This window comes from Procambarus clarkii, chromosome 62 (assembly GCF_040958095.1).
Source record: "Procambarus clarkii isolate CNS0578487 chromosome 62, FALCON_Pclarkii_2.0, whole genome shotgun sequence".
NCBI classification, from domain to species: Eukaryota; Metazoa; Arthropoda; class Malacostraca; order Decapoda; family Cambaridae; genus Procambarus; species Procambarus clarkii.
Window position 1 is genome coordinate 30794649 of NC_091211.1, and position 22800 is coordinate 30817448.

Below are 22800 nucleotides of genomic sequence, written 5' to 3' on the forward strand. Positions count from 1 at the left end.
GATGCTGTACAATTTGGGGCCTCTCATAACTCTCAGACTCATAACAGAACTCTCATGAACGTAGATCCCTGTGATCATCGAACCCTGGGCCCCCAGATCTTGGCCCCCAGATCTTGGCCCCCAGATCTTGGCCTCCTGAGTTGTGGCCAGATATCCTGGCCACAAGTAGTGCCACTGTGACGAGCGAGTCTTTACAAGTCTTTAGTTTACAAAATCATTTAGTGTGTGTGTGTGTGTGTGTATGTGTATGTATGTGTGTATGTGTATGTGTGTGTGTGTGTGTGTGTGTGTGTGTGTGTGTGTGTGTGTGTGTGTGTGTGTATGTGTATGTATGTGTGTATGTGTATGTGTGTGTGTGTGTGTGTGTATGTATGTGTGTATGTGTATGTGTGTGTGTGTGTGTGTCATTATATCAAAAATATAAACCAGAATGGAAGTGTTGTTATGGAAGAAGGATCATATAATGTTGAGGGAGACGTGCCGGAGCTGGGCTACGAGGAGGGACCGGCCAGAGACACACAACAGCTTCCCCTCAAAATGTAACCTTAAACGACCCTCCGAATGACAACATCAATGGAGCTCCGTTTCCACCCAACAAAAATCTTTTATTTTTTTTTTTAGACTCAACCAAAGCGAGTCTGATTGATTAAATTCCTGGCGAACAGGCATTCCAGGCGATCAGCTTACCGCTTTGTTTAGGCCAAAAATTATTCGTTTCAAAATTCTCTCTCTAGAGCTATTGATTGGTGGCGGAGACTGGTGCGTGGTGTTTGAAACTGGACGCTCCCTAGTGACCGTAGAGTGTGGCAGAGCCGTCTGTGTCACCCTCAGTGGCTGTGCAACACACTACACAACAGTCCCACTCAAATTAATTCTTTGGCATTGGACAATAGTTGAATAAACTTTATTGTTCTGAAGCACCAGGCAGAATGGGATCTTTCTGCAGTGAATTTAGAGCACACACAGGAGGCTATAGGTGATATTTACACGTGTAGGGGCCAAACTTGGAATTATAAATGTTTTAACCTTATCAAAGAACATACAAAGCTCACATACACAGGAAATATCAGTGTAGAATCAAAAGAAATAATACAGGAACATAATAGTGTCACATACTCCTTTTATTCTTCACTAAAACAGATCTTTGGTATTAGGTCGGGAAGTACCCCCCCCCCATACCCTAAGTCCTGGGGTACCTATGTACACGGGACACACATCTACCAAGTGCCACTCACAGCTCTGATGACAGGTATTTAACTGTTTTGGTTTCTGTTCCTTCACTCGAGGCCCTCCACTCGAGGCCCTCCACTCGAGGCCCTCCACTCGAGGCCCTCCACTCATCACCCAAATTATCTCGTTCATTGTGGTCTTTCTTGTCGATCAAATACATTTTTGTTGTATGATTTTCTTTTTGTATTAACGATAAAATTGGGCGTCTTGTTCAGAAGGTCCATGAGGATTTGGTCCATTGATAATCCATCACTTGGTTAGTACTGCATGTTTGGTCTCGTTAACTGGTAGTAGCCAGGACGGGACCCCTTGTCTGACGACCGTGGAGTCACGGAGCCTCGTCACGGACCTCGTCACGGACCTCGTCATGGACCTCGTCACGGACCTCGTCACGGACCTCGTCACGGACCTCGTCACGGGCCTCGTCACGGACCTCGTCACGGACCTCGTCACGGACCTCGCCACGGACCTCGTCACGGACCTCGTCACGGACCTCGTCACGGACCTCGTCACGGACCTCGCCACGGACCTCGCCACGGACCTCGCCACGGACCTCGTCACGGACCTCGTCACGGACCTCGCCGCGGACCTCGCCGCGGACCTCGTCACGGACCTCGTCACGGACCTCGTCACGGACCTCGTCACGGGCCTCGTCACGGACCTCGTCACGGGCCTCGTCACGGACCTCGCCACGGACCTCGCCACGGACCTCGTCACGGACCTCGCCACGGGCCTCGTCACGGACCTCGTCACGGACCTCGCCACGGACCTCGCCACACATATATGTGTGTCGTGAAGCATGACAAAGACCCCACATATCTTTCTGACACTTTTCTGGCGAGGTTCTCTCACACATGGCGCCTAAGTGTACTCTTAACTACTGTGGCAAAGAGAGTCAAGTCAAGTCCTTCAAATCGCATTACTCTTGCCAGTTCTAACGAGAGCGGCACAGACTGATTGATCAAGTTGTCATGAGTGAGAATAAGCACATTAAGGTGGTGGTGTCCACTACTCACACACACAGTATTAAAGTGACCTAAGACGGCACAATCGACACAAACAACTTTGGTGCTCAGACTTAAATTATCACGTTGTTAAGAACATACAAAGATGACCCATCCTGGCCTTTGTAAGTTTAATGAGGGGGAGGGGAAGCGTTTGTGCAGGGAGGGAGGGATAGTGGTGAGGGGAGAGAGGAAGGTTGTGGTGGGGTTACGGGAGGTTGTGGTGGGGGTTACGGGAGGTTGTGGTGGGGTTACGGGAGGTTGTGGTGGGGGTGACGGGAGGTTGTGGTGGGGGTTACGGGAGGTTGTGGTGGGGGTTACGGGAGGTTGTGGTGGGGTTATGGGAGGTTGTGGTGGGGTTATGGGAGGTTGTGGTGGGGGTTACGGGAGGTTGTGGGGGGGGGGGGTTACGGGAGGTTGTGGTGGGGGTGACGGGAGGTTGTGGTGGGGGTTACGGGAGGTTGTGGGGGGGGGGGGTTACGGGAGGTTGTGGTGGGGTTACGGGAGGTTGTGGTGGGGTTATGGGAGGTTGTGGTGCGGGTTACGGGAGGTTGTGGTGGGGTTACGGGAGGTTGTGGTGGGGTTACGGGAGGTTGTGGTGGGGGTTACGGGAGGTTGTGGTGGGGGTGACGGGAGGTTGTGGTGGGGGTGACGGGAGGTTGTGGTGGGGGTTACGGGAGGTTGTGGGGGGGGTTACGGGAGGTTGTGGTGGGGTTACGGGAGGTTGTGGTGGGGTTATGGGAGGTTGTGGTGGGGGTTACGGGAGGTTGTGGTGGGGTTACGGGAGGTTGTGGTGGGGTTACGGGAGGTTGTGGTGGGGGTTACGGGAGGTTGTGGTGGGGGTTACGGGAGGTTGTGGTGGGGGTTACGGGAGGTTGTGGGGGGGTGACGGGAGGTTGTGGTGGGGGTTACGGGAGGTTGTGGTGGGGTTACGGGAGGTTGTGGGGGGGGGGTTACGGGAGGTTGTGGTGGGGTTACGGGAGGTTGTGGTGGGGGTTACGGGAGCTTGTGGGGGGGGGGGGGGTGACGGGAGGTTGTGGTGGGGGTTACGGGAGGTTGTGGTGGGGTTACGGGAGGTTGTGGTGGGGTTATGGGAGGTTGTGGTGGGGGTTACGGGAGGTTGTGGTGGGGTTACGGGAGGTTGTGGTGGGGTTACGGGAGGTTGTGGTGGGGGTTACGGGAGGTTGTGGTGGGGGTTACGGGAGGTTGTGGTGGGGGTTACGGGAGATTGTGGTGGGGGTTACGGGAGGTTGTGGTGGGGTTACGGGAGGTTGTGGTGGGGGTTACGGGAGGTTGTGGGGGGGGGTTACGGGAGGTTGTGGTGGGGTTACGGGAGGTTGTGGTGGGGTTACGGGAGGTTGTGGTGGGGTTACGGGAGGTTGTGGTGGGGGTTACGGGAGGTTGTGGGGGGGGGTTACGGGAGGTTGTGGTGGGGTTACGGGAGGTTGTGGTGGGGTTACGGGAGGTTGTGGTGGGGTTACGGGAGGTTGTGGTGGGGGTTACGGGAGGTTGTGGTGGGGGTTACGGGAGATTGTGGTGGGGTTATGGGAGGTTGTGGTGGGGGTTACGGGAGGTTGTGGTGGGGGTTACGGGAGATTGTGGTGGGGTTATGGGAGGTTGTGGTGGGGTTATGGGAGGTTGTGGTGGGGGTTACGGGAGGTTGTGGGGGGGGTTACGGGAGGTTGTGGGGGGGGGGGGGGTTACGGGAGGTTGTGGTGGGGTTACGGGAGATTGTGGTGGGGTTATGGGAGGTTGTGGTGGGGGTTACGGGAGGTTGTGGTGGGGGTTACGGGAGGTTGTGGGGGGGGGGTTACGGGAGGTTGTGGGGGGGGGGGGGGGTTACGGGAGGTTGTGGTGGGGTTACGGGAGATTGTGGTGGGGTTATGGGAGGTTGTGGTGGGGGTTACGGGAGGTTGTGGGGGGGGGTTACGGGAGGTTGTGGTGGGGGTTACGGGAGGTTGTGGGGGGGGGGTTACGGGAGGTTGTGGTGGGGGTTACGGGAGGTTGTGGTGGGGTTATGGGAGGTTGTGGTGGGGGTTACGGGAGGTTGTGGGGGGGGTTACGGGAGGTTGTGGTGGGGTTACGGGAGGTTGTGGTGGGGGTTACGGGAGGTTGTGGTGGGGTTATGGGAGGTTGTGGTGGGGGTTACGGGAGGTTGTGGTGGGGGTTACGGGAGGTTGTGGTGGGGTTACGGGAGGTTGTGGTGGGGGTTACGGGAGGTTGTGGTGGGGTTATGGGAGGTTGTGGTGGGGGTTCCGGGAGGTTGTGGTGGGGGTTACGGGAGGTTGTGGTGGGGTTACGGGAGGTTGTGGTGGGGTTACGGGAGGTTGTGGTGGGGTTATGGGAGGTTGTGGTGGGGGTTATGGGAGGTTGTGGTGGGGGCTAGCACTGAGGGAGAGTACAATACACAAGCATTTAACTATCACCATAATAACACAATACATATCTCAGAAAATATCACTACTGCCAGGCGCGAGGTCTGGATTGGCCTCAAGGCGTTACGAGTGTCGTAAGTGCTGCTAGAGACGCACACTGAGAGGTCGTAAGTCCTCCCACCAGACATAAGTGGCTCTTGGCTCTCAGAACTAATATTCCGCTTGCGAAATCTTGCTTTCTTCCGCATCTCAATTTGGGTGGTATACCACTTTGATAACTTACTGAGGTTCACAACACGGAAAATATGATATTATATCCACTTTGTTACTCTTTCAGATGTTTTCTCCCTGTGAGAGATAGAGGAGAGGGGCTGGCTAGCCCCCCTCTACAGCCCTGAGGACTCCCAGAGACACAGCAAAGGGCTTCTTGCTTGGAGGCTGCAAAGTCTTAACCGGAATCCTCCAACGCTGCCTCATGTTTGGAGACCTCAAGCGTGTGGTCTTTCGATATAGGGAGACCTCAGGCGACGCCTCTGCTTCCAAGAGACCGTTCGGTCTCTCCCCCACTCCTGAGAGGCGACGGTTGTTTATCTGAGAGCGTTGAGAGCTGAGAGCAAGAGCCCGGTGGTGATGCCCAAGATGCTGGAGACGCCGGCGGACCCTTGGCTTCCTGTTGGGAGAAACAGGTGTTACTGTGGTGGTGGTGGTGTGGTGTTGGCGGCAACACCTGCCACAACACCTGCAGACACTGGTGGTGGTGGTGTTGGCACCAACACCTGTCAGAACACCTGCAGTCTGTACGGTTAGTAAAAGTATGCAGAATTTAAGGAATTATGAAGTATTAGCGAATAAGAACAGGTATAGATAACAGCTTCAAGGTCCCGGGTTCGACTCCCGAGGTAAGACAGAAGTGTTTGGACAACGTATCTGATGCCTCTGTTCACCCAGCAGTAAGCTAGGTGAACAGAGGCATCAGATTGTTAACACAATTAACCTGCTCCCGGGCCACAGGGGACACACCTGGGTGCTGGGGGAGGGACTGTCTCTCCCCCGGGCCACAGGGGGACACACCTGGGTGCTGGGGGAGTTACTGTCACTCCCCCGGGCCACAGGGGGACACACCTAAGTGCTGGGGGAGGGACTGTCACTCCCCCGGGCCACAGGGGACACACCTGGGTGCTGGGGGAGGGACTGTCACTCCCCCGGGCCACAAGGGGACACACCTGGGTGCTGGGGGAGGGACTGTCACTCCCCCGGGCCACAGGGTGACACACCTGGGTGCTGGGGGAGGGACTGTCACTCCCCCGGGCCACAGGGTGACACACCTGGGTGCTGGGGGAGGGACTGTCACTCCCCCGGGCCACAGGGGGACACACCTGGGTGCTGGGGGAGGGACTGTCTCTCCCCCGGGCCACAGGGGGACACACCTGGGTGCTGGGGGAGGGACTGTCTCTCCCCCGGGCCACAGGGGGGCACACCTGGGTGCTGGGGGAGGGACTGTCTCTCCCCCGGGCCACAGGGGGACACACCTAAGTGCTGGGGGAGGGACTGTCACTCCCCCGGGCCACAGGGGACACACCTGGGTGCTGGGGGAGGGACTGTCACTCCCCCGGGCCACAAGGGGACACACCTGGGTGCTGGGGGAGGGACTGTCACTCCCCCGGGCCACAGGGTGACACACCTGGGTGCTGGGGGAGGGACTGTCACTCCCCCGGGCCACAGGGTGACACACCTGGGTGCTGGGGGAGGGACTGTCACTCCCCCGGGCCACAGGGGGACACACCTGGGTGCTGGGGGAGGGACTGTCTCTCCCCCGGGCCACAGGGGGACACACCTGGGTGCTGGGGGAGGGACTGTCTCTCCCCCGAGCCACAGGGGGGGCACACCTGGGTACTGGGGGAGGGACTGTCTCTCCCCCGGGCCACAGGGGGGCACACCTGGGTGCTGGGGGAGGGACTGTCTCTCCGCCGGGCCACAGGGGGACACACCTGGGTGCTGAGGGAGGGACTGTCACTCCCCCGGGCTACAGGGGGACACACCTGGGTGCTGGGGGAGGGACTGGCACCCCCCCGGGCCACAGGGGACACACCTGGGTGCTGGGGGAGGGACTGTCTCTCCCCCGGGCCACAGGGGACACACCTGGGTGCTGGGGGAGGGACTGTCTCTCCCCCGGGCCACAGAGGACACACCTGGGTGCTGGGGGAGGGACTGTCTCTCCCCCGGGCCACAGGGGACACACCTGGGTGCTGGGGGAGGGACTGTCTCTCCCCCGGGCCACAGGGGACACACCTGGGTGCTGGGGGAGGGACTGTCTCTCCCCCGGGCCACAGGGGGACACACCTGGGTGCTGGGGGAGGGACAGTCACTCCCCCGGGCCACAGGGGGACACACCTGGGTGCTGGGGGAGGGACTGTCACTCCCCCGGGCCACAGGGGGACACACCTGGGTGCTGGGGGAGGGACTGTCTCTCCCCCGGGCCACAGGGGGACACACCTGGGTGCTGGGGGAGGGACTGGCACCCCCCTGAGCCACAGGGGGACACACCTGGGTGCTGGGGGAGGGACTGGCACCCCCCTGAGCCACAGGGGACACACCTGGGTGCTGGGGGAGGGACTGGCACCCCCCCTGAGCCACAGGGGGACACACCTGGGTGCTGGGGGAGGGACTGGCACCCCACGTACCGTAGAAATGTTCGCGACTCTCAAGTGAGAGCGCCGGGCGGTGGGTCTCAAGGCTGGCCTCCTCCGTCTTGTTATAGAAGATGCCGATGGAGGCGGTGCAGCGGAGGGACATCAGGTTGTGGGGGAAGTGGGCGTGGGTAGCGCGGAAGTGGAGGCCCAGGCTCGACTGTTCGAGTCCGTCCACGTGCATGAAGGGCGGGTAGTGCACCAGGTACTTGTCCGATACCTGTAGCAGCAAGCGGGAGGTCACCGTTAGAAAGTTAGTTAGAAAATGGTTAGATAGTTAGTTAACGGTTAGAAAACGGTTAGAATGTTTGAAAACGGTGAGAAAACGGTTAGAAAGCTTGAAACGGTGAGAAAACGGTTAGAAAGTTTGAAAATGGTTAGAAAGTTAAAATATAGATAGAAAGTTTTCTTTTAGCATGAGAGTAGTGGGAAAATGGAATGAATTAAAGGAACAGGTTGTGGAAGCAAATACTATTCATAACTTTAAAACTAGGTATGATAGGGAAGTAGGGCGGGAGTCATTGCTGTAAACAACCGAAGGCAAGAAAGGCGGGATCCAAAAGCCAAAGCTCGATCCTGCAGGCACAAATAGCTATTTACTATTTGTATCTCCTAAATCGATCTATTAGCTATTGGACCCCGCCTTTCAAACCAATTTATTTTTTGTCTATTATGTCTACTACATATATCTCTCTAACACACACACACACACACACACACACACACACACACACACACACACACACACACACACACACACACACACACACACACACACACACACGCACACACACAGAAAGCAGCCCATAGCAGCTGTCTGACTCCCAGGTACCTATTTACTGCTTGGTAATCAGGGGCATCAGGGAGAAATAAACTGCCCGTTTAAATCCGCCTCTGCCGCGTGGCTCCGGGTGAGTACGAATAGGTCAACACACACACACACACTCACACACACACACACACACACACACACACACACACACACACACACACACATACACTCACAAACACACACACACTGCCTCGCGGCTGAGTAGTCAGCGCTCAGGGGTCGTAGTCCTAAGAGCCCCGGTTCGATTCCCGGCTGAGGCAGAAAGAAAGTTTCTTTCACCCTGATAGACCTGTTCACCTAGCAGTAAATAGGTACCCGAGAGTTAAGACAGCTCTTTCGGCCTTCTTCCTGGGGATGTGTGTGTGTGTGTGTGTTAGAGAGAAATATTTGTAGTAGACATAATAGAGGAAAAATACATTGGTTAGAAAGCCGGGATCCAAGAGCTAATAGCTCGATTCTGCAGATAGAAATAGTAAATATAAATAGTAAATACATCACACACCACACGTAAATGAATACAATTTTGTACTAAGATAATCAACCAGTAATATTGCGGAAAGCCAAGAGTTCTGAAATACTTCAGAAAATATATATACTTTACAAAACTTTACAAAAGTTTATATAAATACAAATACTTTATACTTTATAAATACAAATATACTTTATAAATACAAATACAAATACTTTACAAAAATATATATACTTTACAAAACCATATACATATGGTCTATTATGGCCGAGATGAAAGAAAACATGAGAGAGTATTCGCAGATAGCGTTGAGGCCCGCTAGCGCTGGGCCAGATCTACAACCAACCCATTTGGTTAGGCCCTTTGAGGGTAAATGTTATCTCCCAGTAAAGTGTGTTGCCAGCCTGGTGTTTATATCCCCGGCCCGGCTTTGTGTTCCCCCAACCTTGCTACCACACTCACACACAACACCACCCAGTAACACCCACCCTCCACCCAACTAACACACTATCGTAATTAAGAGAGGTAACTAAAACAGTCTCCCGTAACTAAAAATAGTCTACCGTGACTAACAGACAGGAGCAGCGACACAACACTAACATCAACACAACAGAGGATAAAGTTATGGTACCAAAGAAACATTCAATAAGAGAGGGAGGAGACAGTGAGGCAGAGAGTGAAGGGCAAGATGAAGGAAGTTGTTACCCTGGAGTATCTCGGTGGTGGTGGCCCGCCTCGTCAACACACCACACGACAGCTACATACTACACAACTTTGCTGATATATATATATATATATATATATATATATATATATATATATATATATATATATATATATATATATATATATATATATATATATATATATATGTCGTACCTAGTAGCCAGAACTCACTTCTCAGCCTACTATGCAAGGCTCGATTTGCCTAATAAGCCAAGTTTTCCTGAATTAATATATTTTCTCTAATTTTTTTCTTATGAAATGATAAAGCTACCAATTTCATTATGTTCGAGGTCAATTTTTTTTATTGGAGTTAAAATTAACGTAGATATATGACCGAACCTAACCAACCCTACCTAACCTAACCTATCTTTATAGGTTAGGTTAGGTAGCGGAAAAAGTTAGGTTAGGTTAGGTAGGTTAGGTTGTCGAAAAACAATTAACTCATGAAAACTTGGCTTATTAGGCAAATCGGGCCTTGCATAGTAGGGTGAGAAGTGCGTTCTGGCTACTAAGTACGACATTATATATATATATATATATCCGGGCAGCTAAAGAGTGCGCTGTGGAGAGATGATCGTATAAATTACGATGAAAAAGCTCAACAATGGTTAGTTTGTTGTCAGAAATGTCAAAAAAACGGCAGAATGAGGCAAGAATCCGCGACCACAGTCAAGCAGATCAAGCCTTAGCGGAGGCCCCCGGCGCGGGTGACGGTGAGGGGCACTGCTGGCACCCACACTCACCCGCCCGGAAGATGGTCACACTCCCCGGGGGGGGGGGGGGAGAAGAAACGTAAGAAGAAACGGAAGAGAAACGTTTGTGCCGGGATACACACAAAGTCTCTCTCTTCTTCTGGGTCGGGAGTAATCAAATATCCAGGACGGTGCCATGTAGTGTCTCTCCGGCCTGACTCCCGTCCACGGCAAGAACTTCAAGCTGTCACGGTGCTGGCCGAGCCATAGAGGGACCCCGGCTAGTGAGGATAGGTTAGGGGGATGGGATAGTCCGTCCACCCGCCACCCTATCCCTCTCTCCCCCCCCCCGTCCCATCCTAAACCCTTTTCCAAATCCCTTCCCAGCGCTGTATAGTCCTAACGGCTAATTGGCGCTTTCTCCTGATAATTCCCTTCCTTCCCTTCTGTCTCTGTTTGTCTGTCTGTCTGTCTCACTCTCTCCCTCTCTCTCTCTCTCCCTCCCTCTCCCTCTCTCTCTCCCTCCCTCTCTCTCCCTCCCTCTCCCTCCCTCTCCCGCCCTCCCTCCCTCCCTCCCTCTCCCTCCCTCCTCCCTCCCTCCCTCCCTCTCTGTCTCCACCATTACTTGTTCTATCTGAAATTTGAGCTGTTAGTTCTGGGTCATTAAGTGGGGCTGAACACTTTGTGCGCTCCTCCCAACTTACCACAATCCTGCACGCTGAGGCACCAACCCGACCATGTGTGTGTGTGTGTGTGTGTGTGTGTGTGTGTGTGTGTGTGTGTGTGTGTGTGTGTGTGTGTGTGTGTGTGTGTGTATTCACCTAGTTGTGTTTGCGGGGGTTGAGCTCTGGCTCTTTGGTCCCGCCTCTCAACCGTCAATCAACAGGTGTACAGGTTCCTGAGCCTATTAGGCTCTATCATATCTACACTTGAAACTGTGTATGGAGTCAGCCTCCACCACATCTCTTCCTAATGCATTCCATTTGTCCACCACTCTGACACTAAAAAAGTTCTTTCTAATATCTCTGTGGCTCATTTGGGCACTCAGTTTCCACCTGTGTCCCCTTGTACGTGTTCCCCTTGTGTTAAATAGACTGTCTTTATCTACCCTATCAATTCCCTTCAGAATCTTGAATGTGGTGATCATGTCCCCCCTAACTCTTCTGTCTTCCAGCGAAGTGAGATTTAATTCCCGTAGTCTCTCCTCGTAGCTCATACCTCTCAGCTCGGGTACTAGTCTGGTGGCAAGCCTTTGAACCTTTTCCAGTTTAGTCTTATCCTTGACTAGATATGGACTCCATGCTGGGGGCTGCATACTCCAGGATTGGCCTAACATATGTGGTATACAAAGTTTCTTAATGATTCTTTACACAAGTTTCTGAATGCCGTTCGTATGTTGGCCAGCCTGGCATATGCCGCTGATGTTATCTGCTTGATATGTGCTGCAGGAGACAGGTCTGGTGTGATATCAACCCCCAAGTCTTTTTCCTTCTCTGACTCCTAAAGAATTTCCTCTCCCAGATGATACCTTGTATCTGGCCTCCTGCTCCCTACACCTATCTTCATTACATTACATTTTGTTGGGTTAAACTCTAACAACTATTTGTTCGACCATTCCTTCAGCTTGTCTAGGTCTTCTTGAAGCCTCAAACAGTCCTCTTCTGTTTTAATCCTTCTCATAATTTTTGCATCGTCTGCAAACATTGAGAGAAATGAATCGATACCCTCTGGGAGATCATTTACATATATCAGAAACAAGATAGGACCGAGTACAGAGCCCTGTGGGACTCCACTGGTGACTTCACGCCAATCGGAGGTCTCACCCCTCACCGTAACTCTCTGCTTCCTATTGCTTAGATACTCCCTTATCCACTGGAGCACCTTACCAGCTACACCTGCCTGTCTCTCCAGCTTATGTACCAGCCTCTTATGTGGTACTGTGTCAAAGGCTTTCCGACAATCCAAGAAAATGCAGTCCGCCCAGCCCTCTCTTTCTTGCTTAATCTTTGTCACCTGATCGTAGAATTCTATCAAGCCTGTAAGGCAAGATTTACCCTCCCTGAACCCATGTTGGTGATTTGTCACGAAGTCCCTTCTCTCCAGATGTGTTACCAGGTTTTTTCTCACGATCTTCTCCATCACCTTGCATGGTGTACAAGTCAAGGACACTGACCTGTAGTTCAGTGCCTCTTGCCTGTCGCCCTTTTTGTATATTGGGACCACATTCGCCGTCTTCCATATTTCTGGTAGGTCTCCCGTCTCCAGTGACTTACTATACACTATGGAGAGTGGCAAGCAAAGTGCCTCTGCACACTCTTTCAGTATCCATGGTGAGATCCCATCTGGACCAACAGCCTTTCTAACATCCAGATCCAGCAGGTGTCTCTTGACCTCCTCTCTCGTAATTTCGAACTCTTCCAAGGCCGCCTGGTTTACCTCCCTTTCTCCTAGCACAGTGACCTCACCTTGTTCTATTGTGAAGACCTCCTGGAACCTCTTGTTGAGTTCTTCACACACCTCTCTGTCATTCTCTGTATACCTGTCCTCACCTGTTCGAAGTTTCAATACCTGTTCTTTCACTGTTGTTTTCCTTCGGATGTGACTGTGGAGTAGCTTTGGTTCGGTCTTGGCTTTGTTTGCTATATCATTTTCAAAACTTTTCTCTGCTTCTCTTCTCACCCTGACGTACTCATTTCTGGTTCTCTGGTATCTCTCTCTGCTTTCTGGTGTTCTGTTATTCCGGAAGTTCCTCCACGCCCTTTTGTTCAGTTTCTTTGCTTCCATACATGCCCTATTATACCATGGATTCTTCTGTTGCTTCTCGGATTTTTCCCTTTGGGCCGGGATGAACCTGTTTACTGCCTCCTGACACTTTTGGGTAACATAGTCCATCATACCCTGTTCAGACTTATCTCTGAGGTCTGTGTCCCAAGGTATTTCACTTAGGAAACTTCTCATCTGTTCATAATTTCCCTTTCGGTATGCCAGCCTTTTGATTCCTAGTTCTTTTTTGGGGGAGATAAGTCCAAGCTCTACCAGGTACTCAAAGTTCAATACACTGTGGTCACTCATTCCCAAGGGCACTTCCATCTTAACTTCTCTTATATCCCACTCATTTAGGGTAAATATCAAATCAAGCATTGCTGGTTCATCTTCTCCTCTCATTCTTGTTGGTTCTTTGATGTGCTGGCTTAGAAAGTTTCTTGTTGCCACGTCCAGCAGCTTAGCTCTCCATGTTTCTGGTCCTCCATGCGGGTCTCTGTTCTTCCAATCTATCTTCCCATGGTTGAAGTCTCCCATAGTTAGTAGTCCAGATCCATTCCTGCTAGCAACAGAAGCTGCTCTTTCTATTATGTTAATGGTGGCCATGTTGTTTCTATCATATTCTTGTCTAGGTCTTCTGTCATTTGGTGGTGGATTATATATGACTACGACTATAATTTTTTTCCCTCCATTTGTTACGGTACCTGCTATGTAGTCACTGAAACCTTCACAGCCCTGAATATCCATCTCCTCAAAATCCCAGCCTTTTCTTACCAGCAGAGCTACACCACCCCCACCTCTTCCTTCCCTCTCTTTCCTCATAACATAATAGTCCTGTGGGAACACTGCGTTTGTTATCGTTTTCGTGATCTTTGTTTCTGTGAGGGCTATTATGTCTGGGTTTTCCTCTAGTACCCGTTCTCCAAGCTCATTTGCTTTATTTGTAATTCCATCTATATTAGTGTACATCGCTTTGAGGCTCACTTTCTTCTGTCCCTTCTCAAATTGCCTCCTTGGTGAGTGTTCTGCTGGTGGGGGAGGCTGTTCCATGGGTGTGAGGACCTGTGAGGTGGATAACAGGGTCTCGGAGGATACTGGGATGAGGGGCTGGGGATCCACTGAAGGGGGAGAGACAGGGAGGGTATGGGGTGAAAGGGGAGGGAGGACGGGAAGGAAAGGGGGGAAGGGAGGACTCGGGAGGAGGGGAGGGGTAGAAGGGTGGGGATTGGGTGTGGGGGGAGGGAGATTTGGCTGAACATTTGAGTGGGGGTAGGGAGGGTTTGTGTTGGGAGCTGTGACTTCCTGGTTTTCCCCTCTCGCCCTGCGCCTCTTCCTTGCTTCTGCTGCCACGGCTCTCTCCTCCCTTGTCATGTCTCTCTGGAGGAATACATTTTTTAATTTTCCCACGTTTTTCAGGGAGCTCTTCCTTGATAGGATCTTCTCCTTTGTGCTCTCGTTTGCAAACACTATCTTTATCATTCGGTCTCGGTCTTTGTTGTACCAACCTAGCCTGAAAACCTTCTCAATGCTATGCTCAGCCTCTTCCATGTCTAGTGCCTTTAGTACTTCATTCACTGCTGCTTTGTCCTTGTCATTCCAATCTGTCCTATTAGAGCCTTCCTGCTCTTTAATACCCACCGCAACCACTGATCTGTTCCTTTCCAGCAGTTGGCTAGTGGAGCGTGCTGCCTCCTGTGAGGTGGCTGCTTTCATGGCCACCTCCATCACTGCAGTCATTACTTCAGAGTTATTTTTTTTTAGTATTTCCGCAAATGTTGCTTTTATTGTGGCATTCTCATCCAGAAAACTATTACCACTTTCTCCCTGGGTGGTTTTCTGATTCTCAGCCTCGATACCATTCTCTTTGAGGGTTCTAATCTCCTCCTTTGCTGCTGTCAGCTCTCTTTTCAGGTTGCTTATTTCGTTCTTCATTTCCTGCATCATTTCTTGCATCTCACTCTTGATGTCCTCCAGAAACTGGGCGAACATTCCCTTCATTTCATCACCGTGGCTCTTCCCTGTTCCCCTGGTACCTCTGGCTGCCATGCTTGACCCTGTTCCTATACTTGTGCCGTGAAAGGATTTGTCAGGAGGGCAGAGCGGGATGGGGGAGGGAGAGAGAGAGGAAGAGAGAGAGAGGAAGAGAGAGAGAAAGAGAGAGAAGGGAGTGATAAAGGGAGAGATAAATTATCCGACCCTTCCACTGTAGTGAGAAGAAAGTAGAAGGGGAGGAGGGGGAGGAGATGGAGAGAGAGGCGGGAGGGAGAGAGGGAGAGAGAGGAGAGGGAGATAGATGGAGAGGGAGAGAGCGTGTGAGGGAGAGAACGGGTGAGGGAGAGAACGGGTGAGGGAGAGAGGGGGGAGGTGTGTGTGTATATGTGTGTGTGTAGTTGTGTGTGTGTGTGTGTGTGTGTGTGTGTGTGGGCAGAGAGGGAGGGGGAAGGAAAGAGAGAGAGAGAGAGAGAGAGAGAGAGAGAGAGAGAGAGAGAGAGAGAGAGAGAGAGAGAGAGAGAGAGAAAGAGAAAGAGAAAGAGAGAGAGAGGGAGAGCAGGAGAGAGATAGTGGGAGAGATAGAGAGTGGGAGAGAGAGTGGGAGAGAGGGAGTGGGAGAGGGAGAGAGGGGGAGAGAGTGGGGAGGGGAAGAGTGTGTGTATGGGCGATGCGGGGGACTGGGGGTGGGGGGAGGGCGGAGATGGCGACCAGGTCTGGTCAGGTCAGATGGGGGGGTCAAGAGGGGGGGATAGTAAGGTTCTGATCCCAGGTGTTAATGCCTTTTCCCCTGACTGATCGATTGTGTGTGTGCGTGTGTGCGTGTGTGTGTTTTAGCGTGTGCACACTTGTGTGCGTGTATACGTACGTGGGCGGGCGTGCGTGTATGTGTCAAGATATCCCTTATGGGTTACCTCTGCCTAAATGAGCCACCCTGAGATTTTTAAATATATATGATATCCTGAACAAGAATTTGATAATATTTTACCTCAATCTGTACACCTGATTAATTGACCAGAGAGGGGGTACATACCAGTCTCCTCCCGCTCACACAACCAGATGAGTAAGGACGATGTATGATGACGATGGTTATCCGTCGTTGTCTCCCACTAGGTGATTCACTAAGTGCTGGTAGATTGATGAGGTCGGTTCTTCTCTGTCTACACAAAGCTCTGGAGTCAGTCACTGTATCGTTGTGTGACAGTTCACTAATTCACTGTACCACTGATCACAGTCACCACTCAACACCACAGTCAGGTAGTTCCGCGGTGGGGTGTCCCACCCGGTCAGGTCGCACACTTACATGCACCGATGAAGCCACTAGCTCCACTTTGGTTTCTTCGCCAAATCTTCGCACTATCGCTAGCGATATGACTATGCTATGTTGCACCCTGCTAGCTACACACTGCGAGAGGCCAAATACTATGATCTAGCCTCTATACTCCTTCAATGTCCCGAGAAATTGACTAATTTCCGCGGTCCTCACTAATCGTGTGTCTCCCCTACCATCTCCCGGCCACACTGTGTGTGTGTGTGGGTGTGTATGTGTGTGTGTGTGTGTGTGGGTGGGTGGGTGGGTGTGTGTGTGGGTGTGTGTGTGTGTGTGTGTGTGTGTGTGTGTGGGTGTGTGTGTGTGTGTGGGTGTGGGTGTGTGTGTGTGTGTGGGTGTGGGTGTGTGTGTGTGTGGGTGTGTGTGTGTGTGTGTGTGTGGGTGTGGGTGTGTGTGTGTGTGTGTGTGTGGTGTGTGTGTGTGTGTGTGTGTGTGTGTGTGTGTGTGTGTGTGTGTGTGTGTGTGTGTGTGTCGAGGTCTCAGCTCTTGGACCCAGCCATTCTAACCGTCGGTTGTCTAATATATGTAAACTGTCTCTCGACCTATTTTCCTCTTACCATATATGCTACATATATATTTCTAACACACGAAACACACATTCCGCAGGAAGCAGCCCGCAGCAGCTGTCTAACTCCCTGGTACCTATTTACTGTTTGGTGAGTTGATGCATCAGGTGAAAGAAACTTTGCCCATTTGTTTCTGTCTCGACCAGGAATCGAACCTGGGCCTTTAGGACTACGATCTCTGAGTGTTGTCCACTCAACCGTAAGGCCCTGTACTCGGCCGCGAGGCCCTGTACTCGGCCGCGAGGTCCTCAGTGTTTGAAAATTTTGAAAAATGAATAACCACGAATGGAAATTTTAAAAAAGAAATTACTTGAGCGCTTTCCTGCTAGGTGACAGTTACATCAACCCATCACTAGGTGATGGTAACATCAACCCATCACTAGGTGATGGTGACATCAACCCATCACTAGGTGATGGGTAACATCAACCCATCACTAGGTGATGGTAACATCAACCCATCACTAGGTGATGGTAACATCAACCCATCACTAGGTGATGGTAACATCAACCCATTACTAGGTGATGGTAACATCAGCCCATCACTAGGTGATGGTAACATCAGCCCATCACTAGGTGATGGTAACATCAACCCATCACTAGGTGATGGTAACATCAACCCATCACTAGGTGATGGTAACATCAACCCATCACTAGGTGATGGTAACATCAACCCATCACTAGGTGATGGGTAACATCAACCCATCACTAGGTGATGGTAACGTCAACCCATCACTAGGTGATGGTAACATCAACCCATCACTAGGTGATGGTAACATCAACCCATCACTAGGTGATGGTAACATCAACCCATCACTAGGTGATGGTAACATCAACCCATCACTAGGTGATGGTAACGTCAACCCATCACTAGGTGATGGTAACATCAACCCATCACTAGGTGATGGTAACATCAACCCATCACTAGGTGATGGGTAACATCAACCCATCACTAGGTGATGGTAACGTCAACCCATCACTAGGTGATGGTAACATCAACCCATCACTAGGTGATGGTAACATCAACCCATCACTAGGTGATGGTAACATCAACCCATCACTAGGTGATGGTAACATCAACCCATCACTAGGTGATGGTAACGTCAACCCATCACTAGGTGATGGTAACATCAACCCATCACTAGGTGATGGTAACATCAACCCATCACTAGGTGATGGTAACATCAACCCATCACTAGGTGATGGTAACATCAACCCATCACTAGGTGATGGTAACGTCAACCCATCACTAGGTGATGGTAACATCAACCCATCACTAGGTGATGGTAACATCAACCCATCACTAGGTGATGGTAACATCAACCCATCACTAGGTGATGGGTAACATCAGCCCATCACTAGGTGATGGTAACATCAACCCATCACTAGGTGATGGTAACATCAGCCCATCACTAGGTGATGGTAACATCAACCCATCACTAGGTGATGGTAACATCAACCAATCACTAGGTGATGGTAACATCAACCCATCACTAGGTGATGGTAACATCAGCCCATCACTAGGTGATGGTAACATCAACCCATCACTAGGTGATGGTAACATCAACCCATCACTAGGTGATGGTAACATCAGCCCATCACTAGGTGATGGTAACATCAACCCATCACTAGGTGATGGTAATATCAACCCATCATCAAAATTATAATAAATAAAATATTTGAATATACAGATAAGAACAGGATAGATGACGCGATATGTGAACAACTCTTGTAATAAAGGTTCTTGAACATGAACAAGAGGAAACTGCAGATGGCCCAATCACCAATGACCAGGTAATTACAGTTCAACCAAATGGGAGGTGAACACACAGGAAATTATGAGGAAATTTGCACGGAACTAAATGGCAGTTTCCGTGGCTTGTTCACACTTGAGGCAGAGTAGTTGAGAGTGCTAGAAGAATAGGTAACCCATAAGACAGAAGAGAGACGTTACTATTGAGGTATAGGATCAGAGGGATATACGGCTGTAAGACAAACACTGACATCTCTAAATGAAATTAAAGCTATTGGGTCAGAGAATGTATCACCAAGGATGTTAAAAGAAGCGGCGCAGGTCCTCAGCATACCTCCAGCATTGATCTTCAATGTTTCAGTTACAGAGGGAAGACTGCCTAACTGCTATAAGAAGGAGATCAAGGAGAGAGACGTAACTATAGATCAGTATCACTGACACACTTCCCCTCTAACGTGCTCGAAAGCCTGGTGAGAATATGCCTAGTTACACACCTACACAGAATTGGGTATGTAAACAAACATCAACATGGATTTAGGGGAAGGGAAATCATACCTAACTGGTGACGTTTTATGACAAAGTAACGAAAATAAGGCACGGCAGAGAAGATTGGGCAGATTGAGTAGTTCTGGACTGCCAAAAAGCCGTTGACACAGTAGCTCACAAAAGATTACTACACAATCTTGAGAGGCTGGGTATCAAGTGGAGTACCTCAAGGATCGGTGTTGGCACCTATTCTGTTTCTCATATAAATTATATAAATAATAAATAAATAAATTTTTATTCAGCTAAGGTACATACATACAAGGTAAGATACAAAAGTTGATGGATTTATAGATAGAACTAGTACATACAATGCCTAAAGCCACTATTACGCAAAGCGTTTCGGGCAGAATCTATCTACCGGAGTTAAACCTTATATGTCAATGTTTACACACGATGCAAAATTAATGAAAAGACTTGGGACAGATGACAATTGTAAGATGCTCCAAGATGACTTAGACAAGCTGCACAGCTGGTTCAAGAAATGGCTATTGGATTTCAACACCAGCAAGTGTAAAGTGGCGGAAATGAGAACAGGTGACAGGAGACCAAATGAATGGTACTTAATGGAGGGGAAACTACCTCTCTGTAAATAAAGAAATAGACCTGGAAATGGACATAACACCAAACCTAACTCCAGAGGCTCATATAAATCGGATAACGACAGCAGCTACACTAGCAAAAGTCAGAACGTCATTCAGGAACCTAAATAAAGAGGCACTAAGATAGCTGTTCACCACGTACATGAGACCAGTTTCAGAGTATGCCGCCTCATCATGGAGCATGTTCTTAAAAACATAAAATAAAACCGGAAAAGAATAAGAAGTCTGAAACGACACTCCTCCTACAAGCAGCATCATACCCCAGCCCTCCTAGAATTTTGAAGGATGCGGTATGAATATTGAAAAGAAAACTTGATCCGACGACGCTAGAAAAAGAGGAGAGGGGAGACATGATAGAGACGTATGAAATACTTAGGTGGATTAACAAGTGTGGAAAAGGAGCAAATGGTAATAATAGATAACAAAATGGCATGGATGGAAGCTCGAGACTGAGGTGAGTCTTATGGATGTAATAAAGTTATATTATAGAGCAAGAGTACTGGGAAAATGGAATAAAATAAAGCAGGTTCTAGCGGGGAGTCATAATATAAAAAGTAGATATAGTAAAGAAATGGGTCAAGAGTCTTGTCATTAGACACCCAGCGGCTGGAAAGGGAGAGTACTCGCCTATTTGTGCATTTATCTCACCTATTTTATGCCTGCAGCATGGAGCTAATGCTCGATGCTGCAGCACAAATAGGTGAGTACATTTCACCTGTCTTTGAAAATGTTGACAGGTTAAACAAAACATCTATTAGCGTCAGGCCTTTATAAAGGTGTAAACCTCACCTTGGAGAGTTACTCCTTCATATATATATATATATATATATATATATATATATATATATATATATATATATATATATATATATAATATATATGGTACTCCATATATGGTCCCCAGGACTATATGCAACTGAAAACTCACACCCCAGAAGTGACTCGAACCCACACTGCCAGGAGCAACGCAACTGGTATGTACGAGCGGATTAAGGTGTCCTGTGCAAACCAGTTGCGTTGCTCCTGGCAGTGTGGGTTCGAGTCACTTCTGGGGTGTGAGTTTCAGTTGTATATATAAATTATATATATATATATATATATATATATATATATATATATATATATATATATATATATATATATATATATATATATATATAATATATAAACTTGAACAAATACGCAAGCCGATTATATCAGCTTACAGTGAAAGGTTCAAAGCTAGACCTACAGAAGCAATGAAACTCCTTGGCAAGTCCAGTACTCTGACCAAATGGCTACTACACTGTACAAGTCATTGGAAGCCGAGCCTATTTAATTTAATGACCCAACAGCACCAAACAGCCACAGACGAGTAGTTCGTTTTTAAATTCCCATCAAAATATCTCGATTCAGGATATGTTTTTTTCTGGGTAGTTGGTGAGTGGACGGATGGGTTGACGGATTGGGGTGGAGGGGAGAGCGAAACTGGGGTTGGGGGGGGGGGCACGCACAAGAATGGGAATAGGAACACGGGATAGGGGGTGACGGCCCATGGGATAGGGGGGGGGGGAACAATAGACAAGTGCAATAAAGAGTGGTTCTCGGTTCACTGTCATTTTTTATGCTGGAGTTTGGGGGGGCATACAAAAGTAAAGGCAATATGAAGCGGTGTAGCGCGCTGACCAACACGCTCCAACAGCGGCCGTGCCAATAAATCTGCGGTATTTGCTACCCACGTTTCACTAACATAAAACTGCCCCAACATCCGACCCGATCCTGCCTCCAGGCCACTCTGCTTCTGACTCGCATTCCTCCTCCTTCTCTCCTCCTCATCGGTAATTATTTTCGATAATTCTCGGTAATAACCATCAATCAGCACTGCATCAGGTGCTAGGCTCCTGACCACTGGGGCTCCTGACCACTGGGGCACCTGACCACTGGGGCACCTGACCACTGGGGCTCCTGACCACTGGGGCACCTGACAACTGGGGCTCCTGACCACTGGGACACCTGACCACTGGGGCTCCTGACCACTGGGGCTCCTGACCACTGGGACACCTGACCACTGGGGCTCCAGACCACTGGGACATCCTGACCACTGGGCTACCTGACAACTGGGGCTCCTGACCACTGGGGCACCTGACCACTGGGACACCTGACAACTGGGGCTCCTGACCACTGGGACACCTGACCACTGGGGCTCCTGACCACTGGGGTTCCTGACCACTGGGGCTCCTGACCACTGGGGCACCTGACCACTGGGGCTCCTGACCACTGGGGCTCCTGACCACTGGGCTCCTGACCACTGGGACACCTGACAACTGGGGCTCCTGACCACTGGGACACCTGACCACTGGGGCTCCTGACCACTGGGGCTCCTGACCACTGGGACACCTGACCACGGGCTCCTGACCACTGGGACACCTGACCACTGGGGCTCCTGACCACTGGGGCTCCTGACCACTGGGCTCCTGACCACTGGGACACCTGACAACTGGGGCTCCTGACCACTGGGACACCTGACCACTGGGGCTCCTGACCACTGGGGCTCCTGACCACTGGGACACCTGACCACGGGCTCCTGACCACTGGGACACCTGACCACTGGGGCTCCTGACCACTGGGGTTCCTGACCACTGGGGCTCCTGACCACTGGGACACCTGACCACTGGGGCTCCTGACCACTGGGGCTCCTGACCACTGGGACACCTGACCACTGGGACACCTGACCACTGGGGCACCTGACCACTGGGGCTCCTGACCACTGGGACACCTGACCACTGGGACACCTGACCACTGGGACACCTGACCACTGGGGCTCCTGACCACTTGGGCTCCTGACCACTGGGGCTCCTGACCACTGGGGCTCCTGACCACTGGGGCTCCTGACCACTGGAACACCTGACCACTGGGGCTCCTGACCACTGGGGCTCCTGACCACTGGGGCTCCTGACCACTGGGGCTCCTGACCACTGGGGCTCCTGACCACTGGGGTTCCTGACCACTGGGGCTCCTGACCACTGGGGCTCCTGACCACTGGGGCTCCTGACCACTGGGGTTCCTGACCACTGGGGTTCCTGACCACTGGGGACTCCTGACCACTGGGACATCCTGACCACTGGGACACCTGACCACTGGGACACCTGACCACTGGGACTCCTGACCACTGGGGCTCCTGACCACTGGGGCTCTTGACCACTGGGGCTCCTGACCACTGGGGCTCCTGACCACTGGGGCACCTGACCACTGGGGCTCCTGAC

At 50.8% G+C, this 22800-nt stretch overlaps 2 protein-coding genes across 2 annotated transcripts in view; both read right to left on the minus strand.

Annotated features, from left to right (window-relative positions):
• Positions 1-1558: 1558 nt before the first annotated feature.
• On the minus strand, positions 1559-2086 carry LOC138354399 (probable inactive protein kinase DDB_G0270444). Its single transcript, XM_069308586.1, has one exon. It carries the CDS (start codon positions 2084-2086, stop codon positions 1559-1561), a length of 528 nt encoding a protein of 175 aa, XP_069164687.1.
• Positions 2087-4514: 2428 nt separating this feature from the next.
• Positions 4515-22800, minus strand: part of LOC123752361 (uncharacterized) — a 125509-nt gene continuing 107223 nt past the window's right edge. The window contains exons 4-5 of the mRNA XM_069308439.1: positions 7291-7516; positions 4515-5279 (exon numbers count right to left, since the gene is read on the minus strand). Of these exons, the coding sequence (XP_069164540.1) occupies positions 5197-5279; positions 7291-7516 (309 nt within the window). The 3' untranslated portion in view covers positions 4515-5196. The remainder of the gene's footprint in view (positions 5280-7290; positions 7517-22800) is intronic.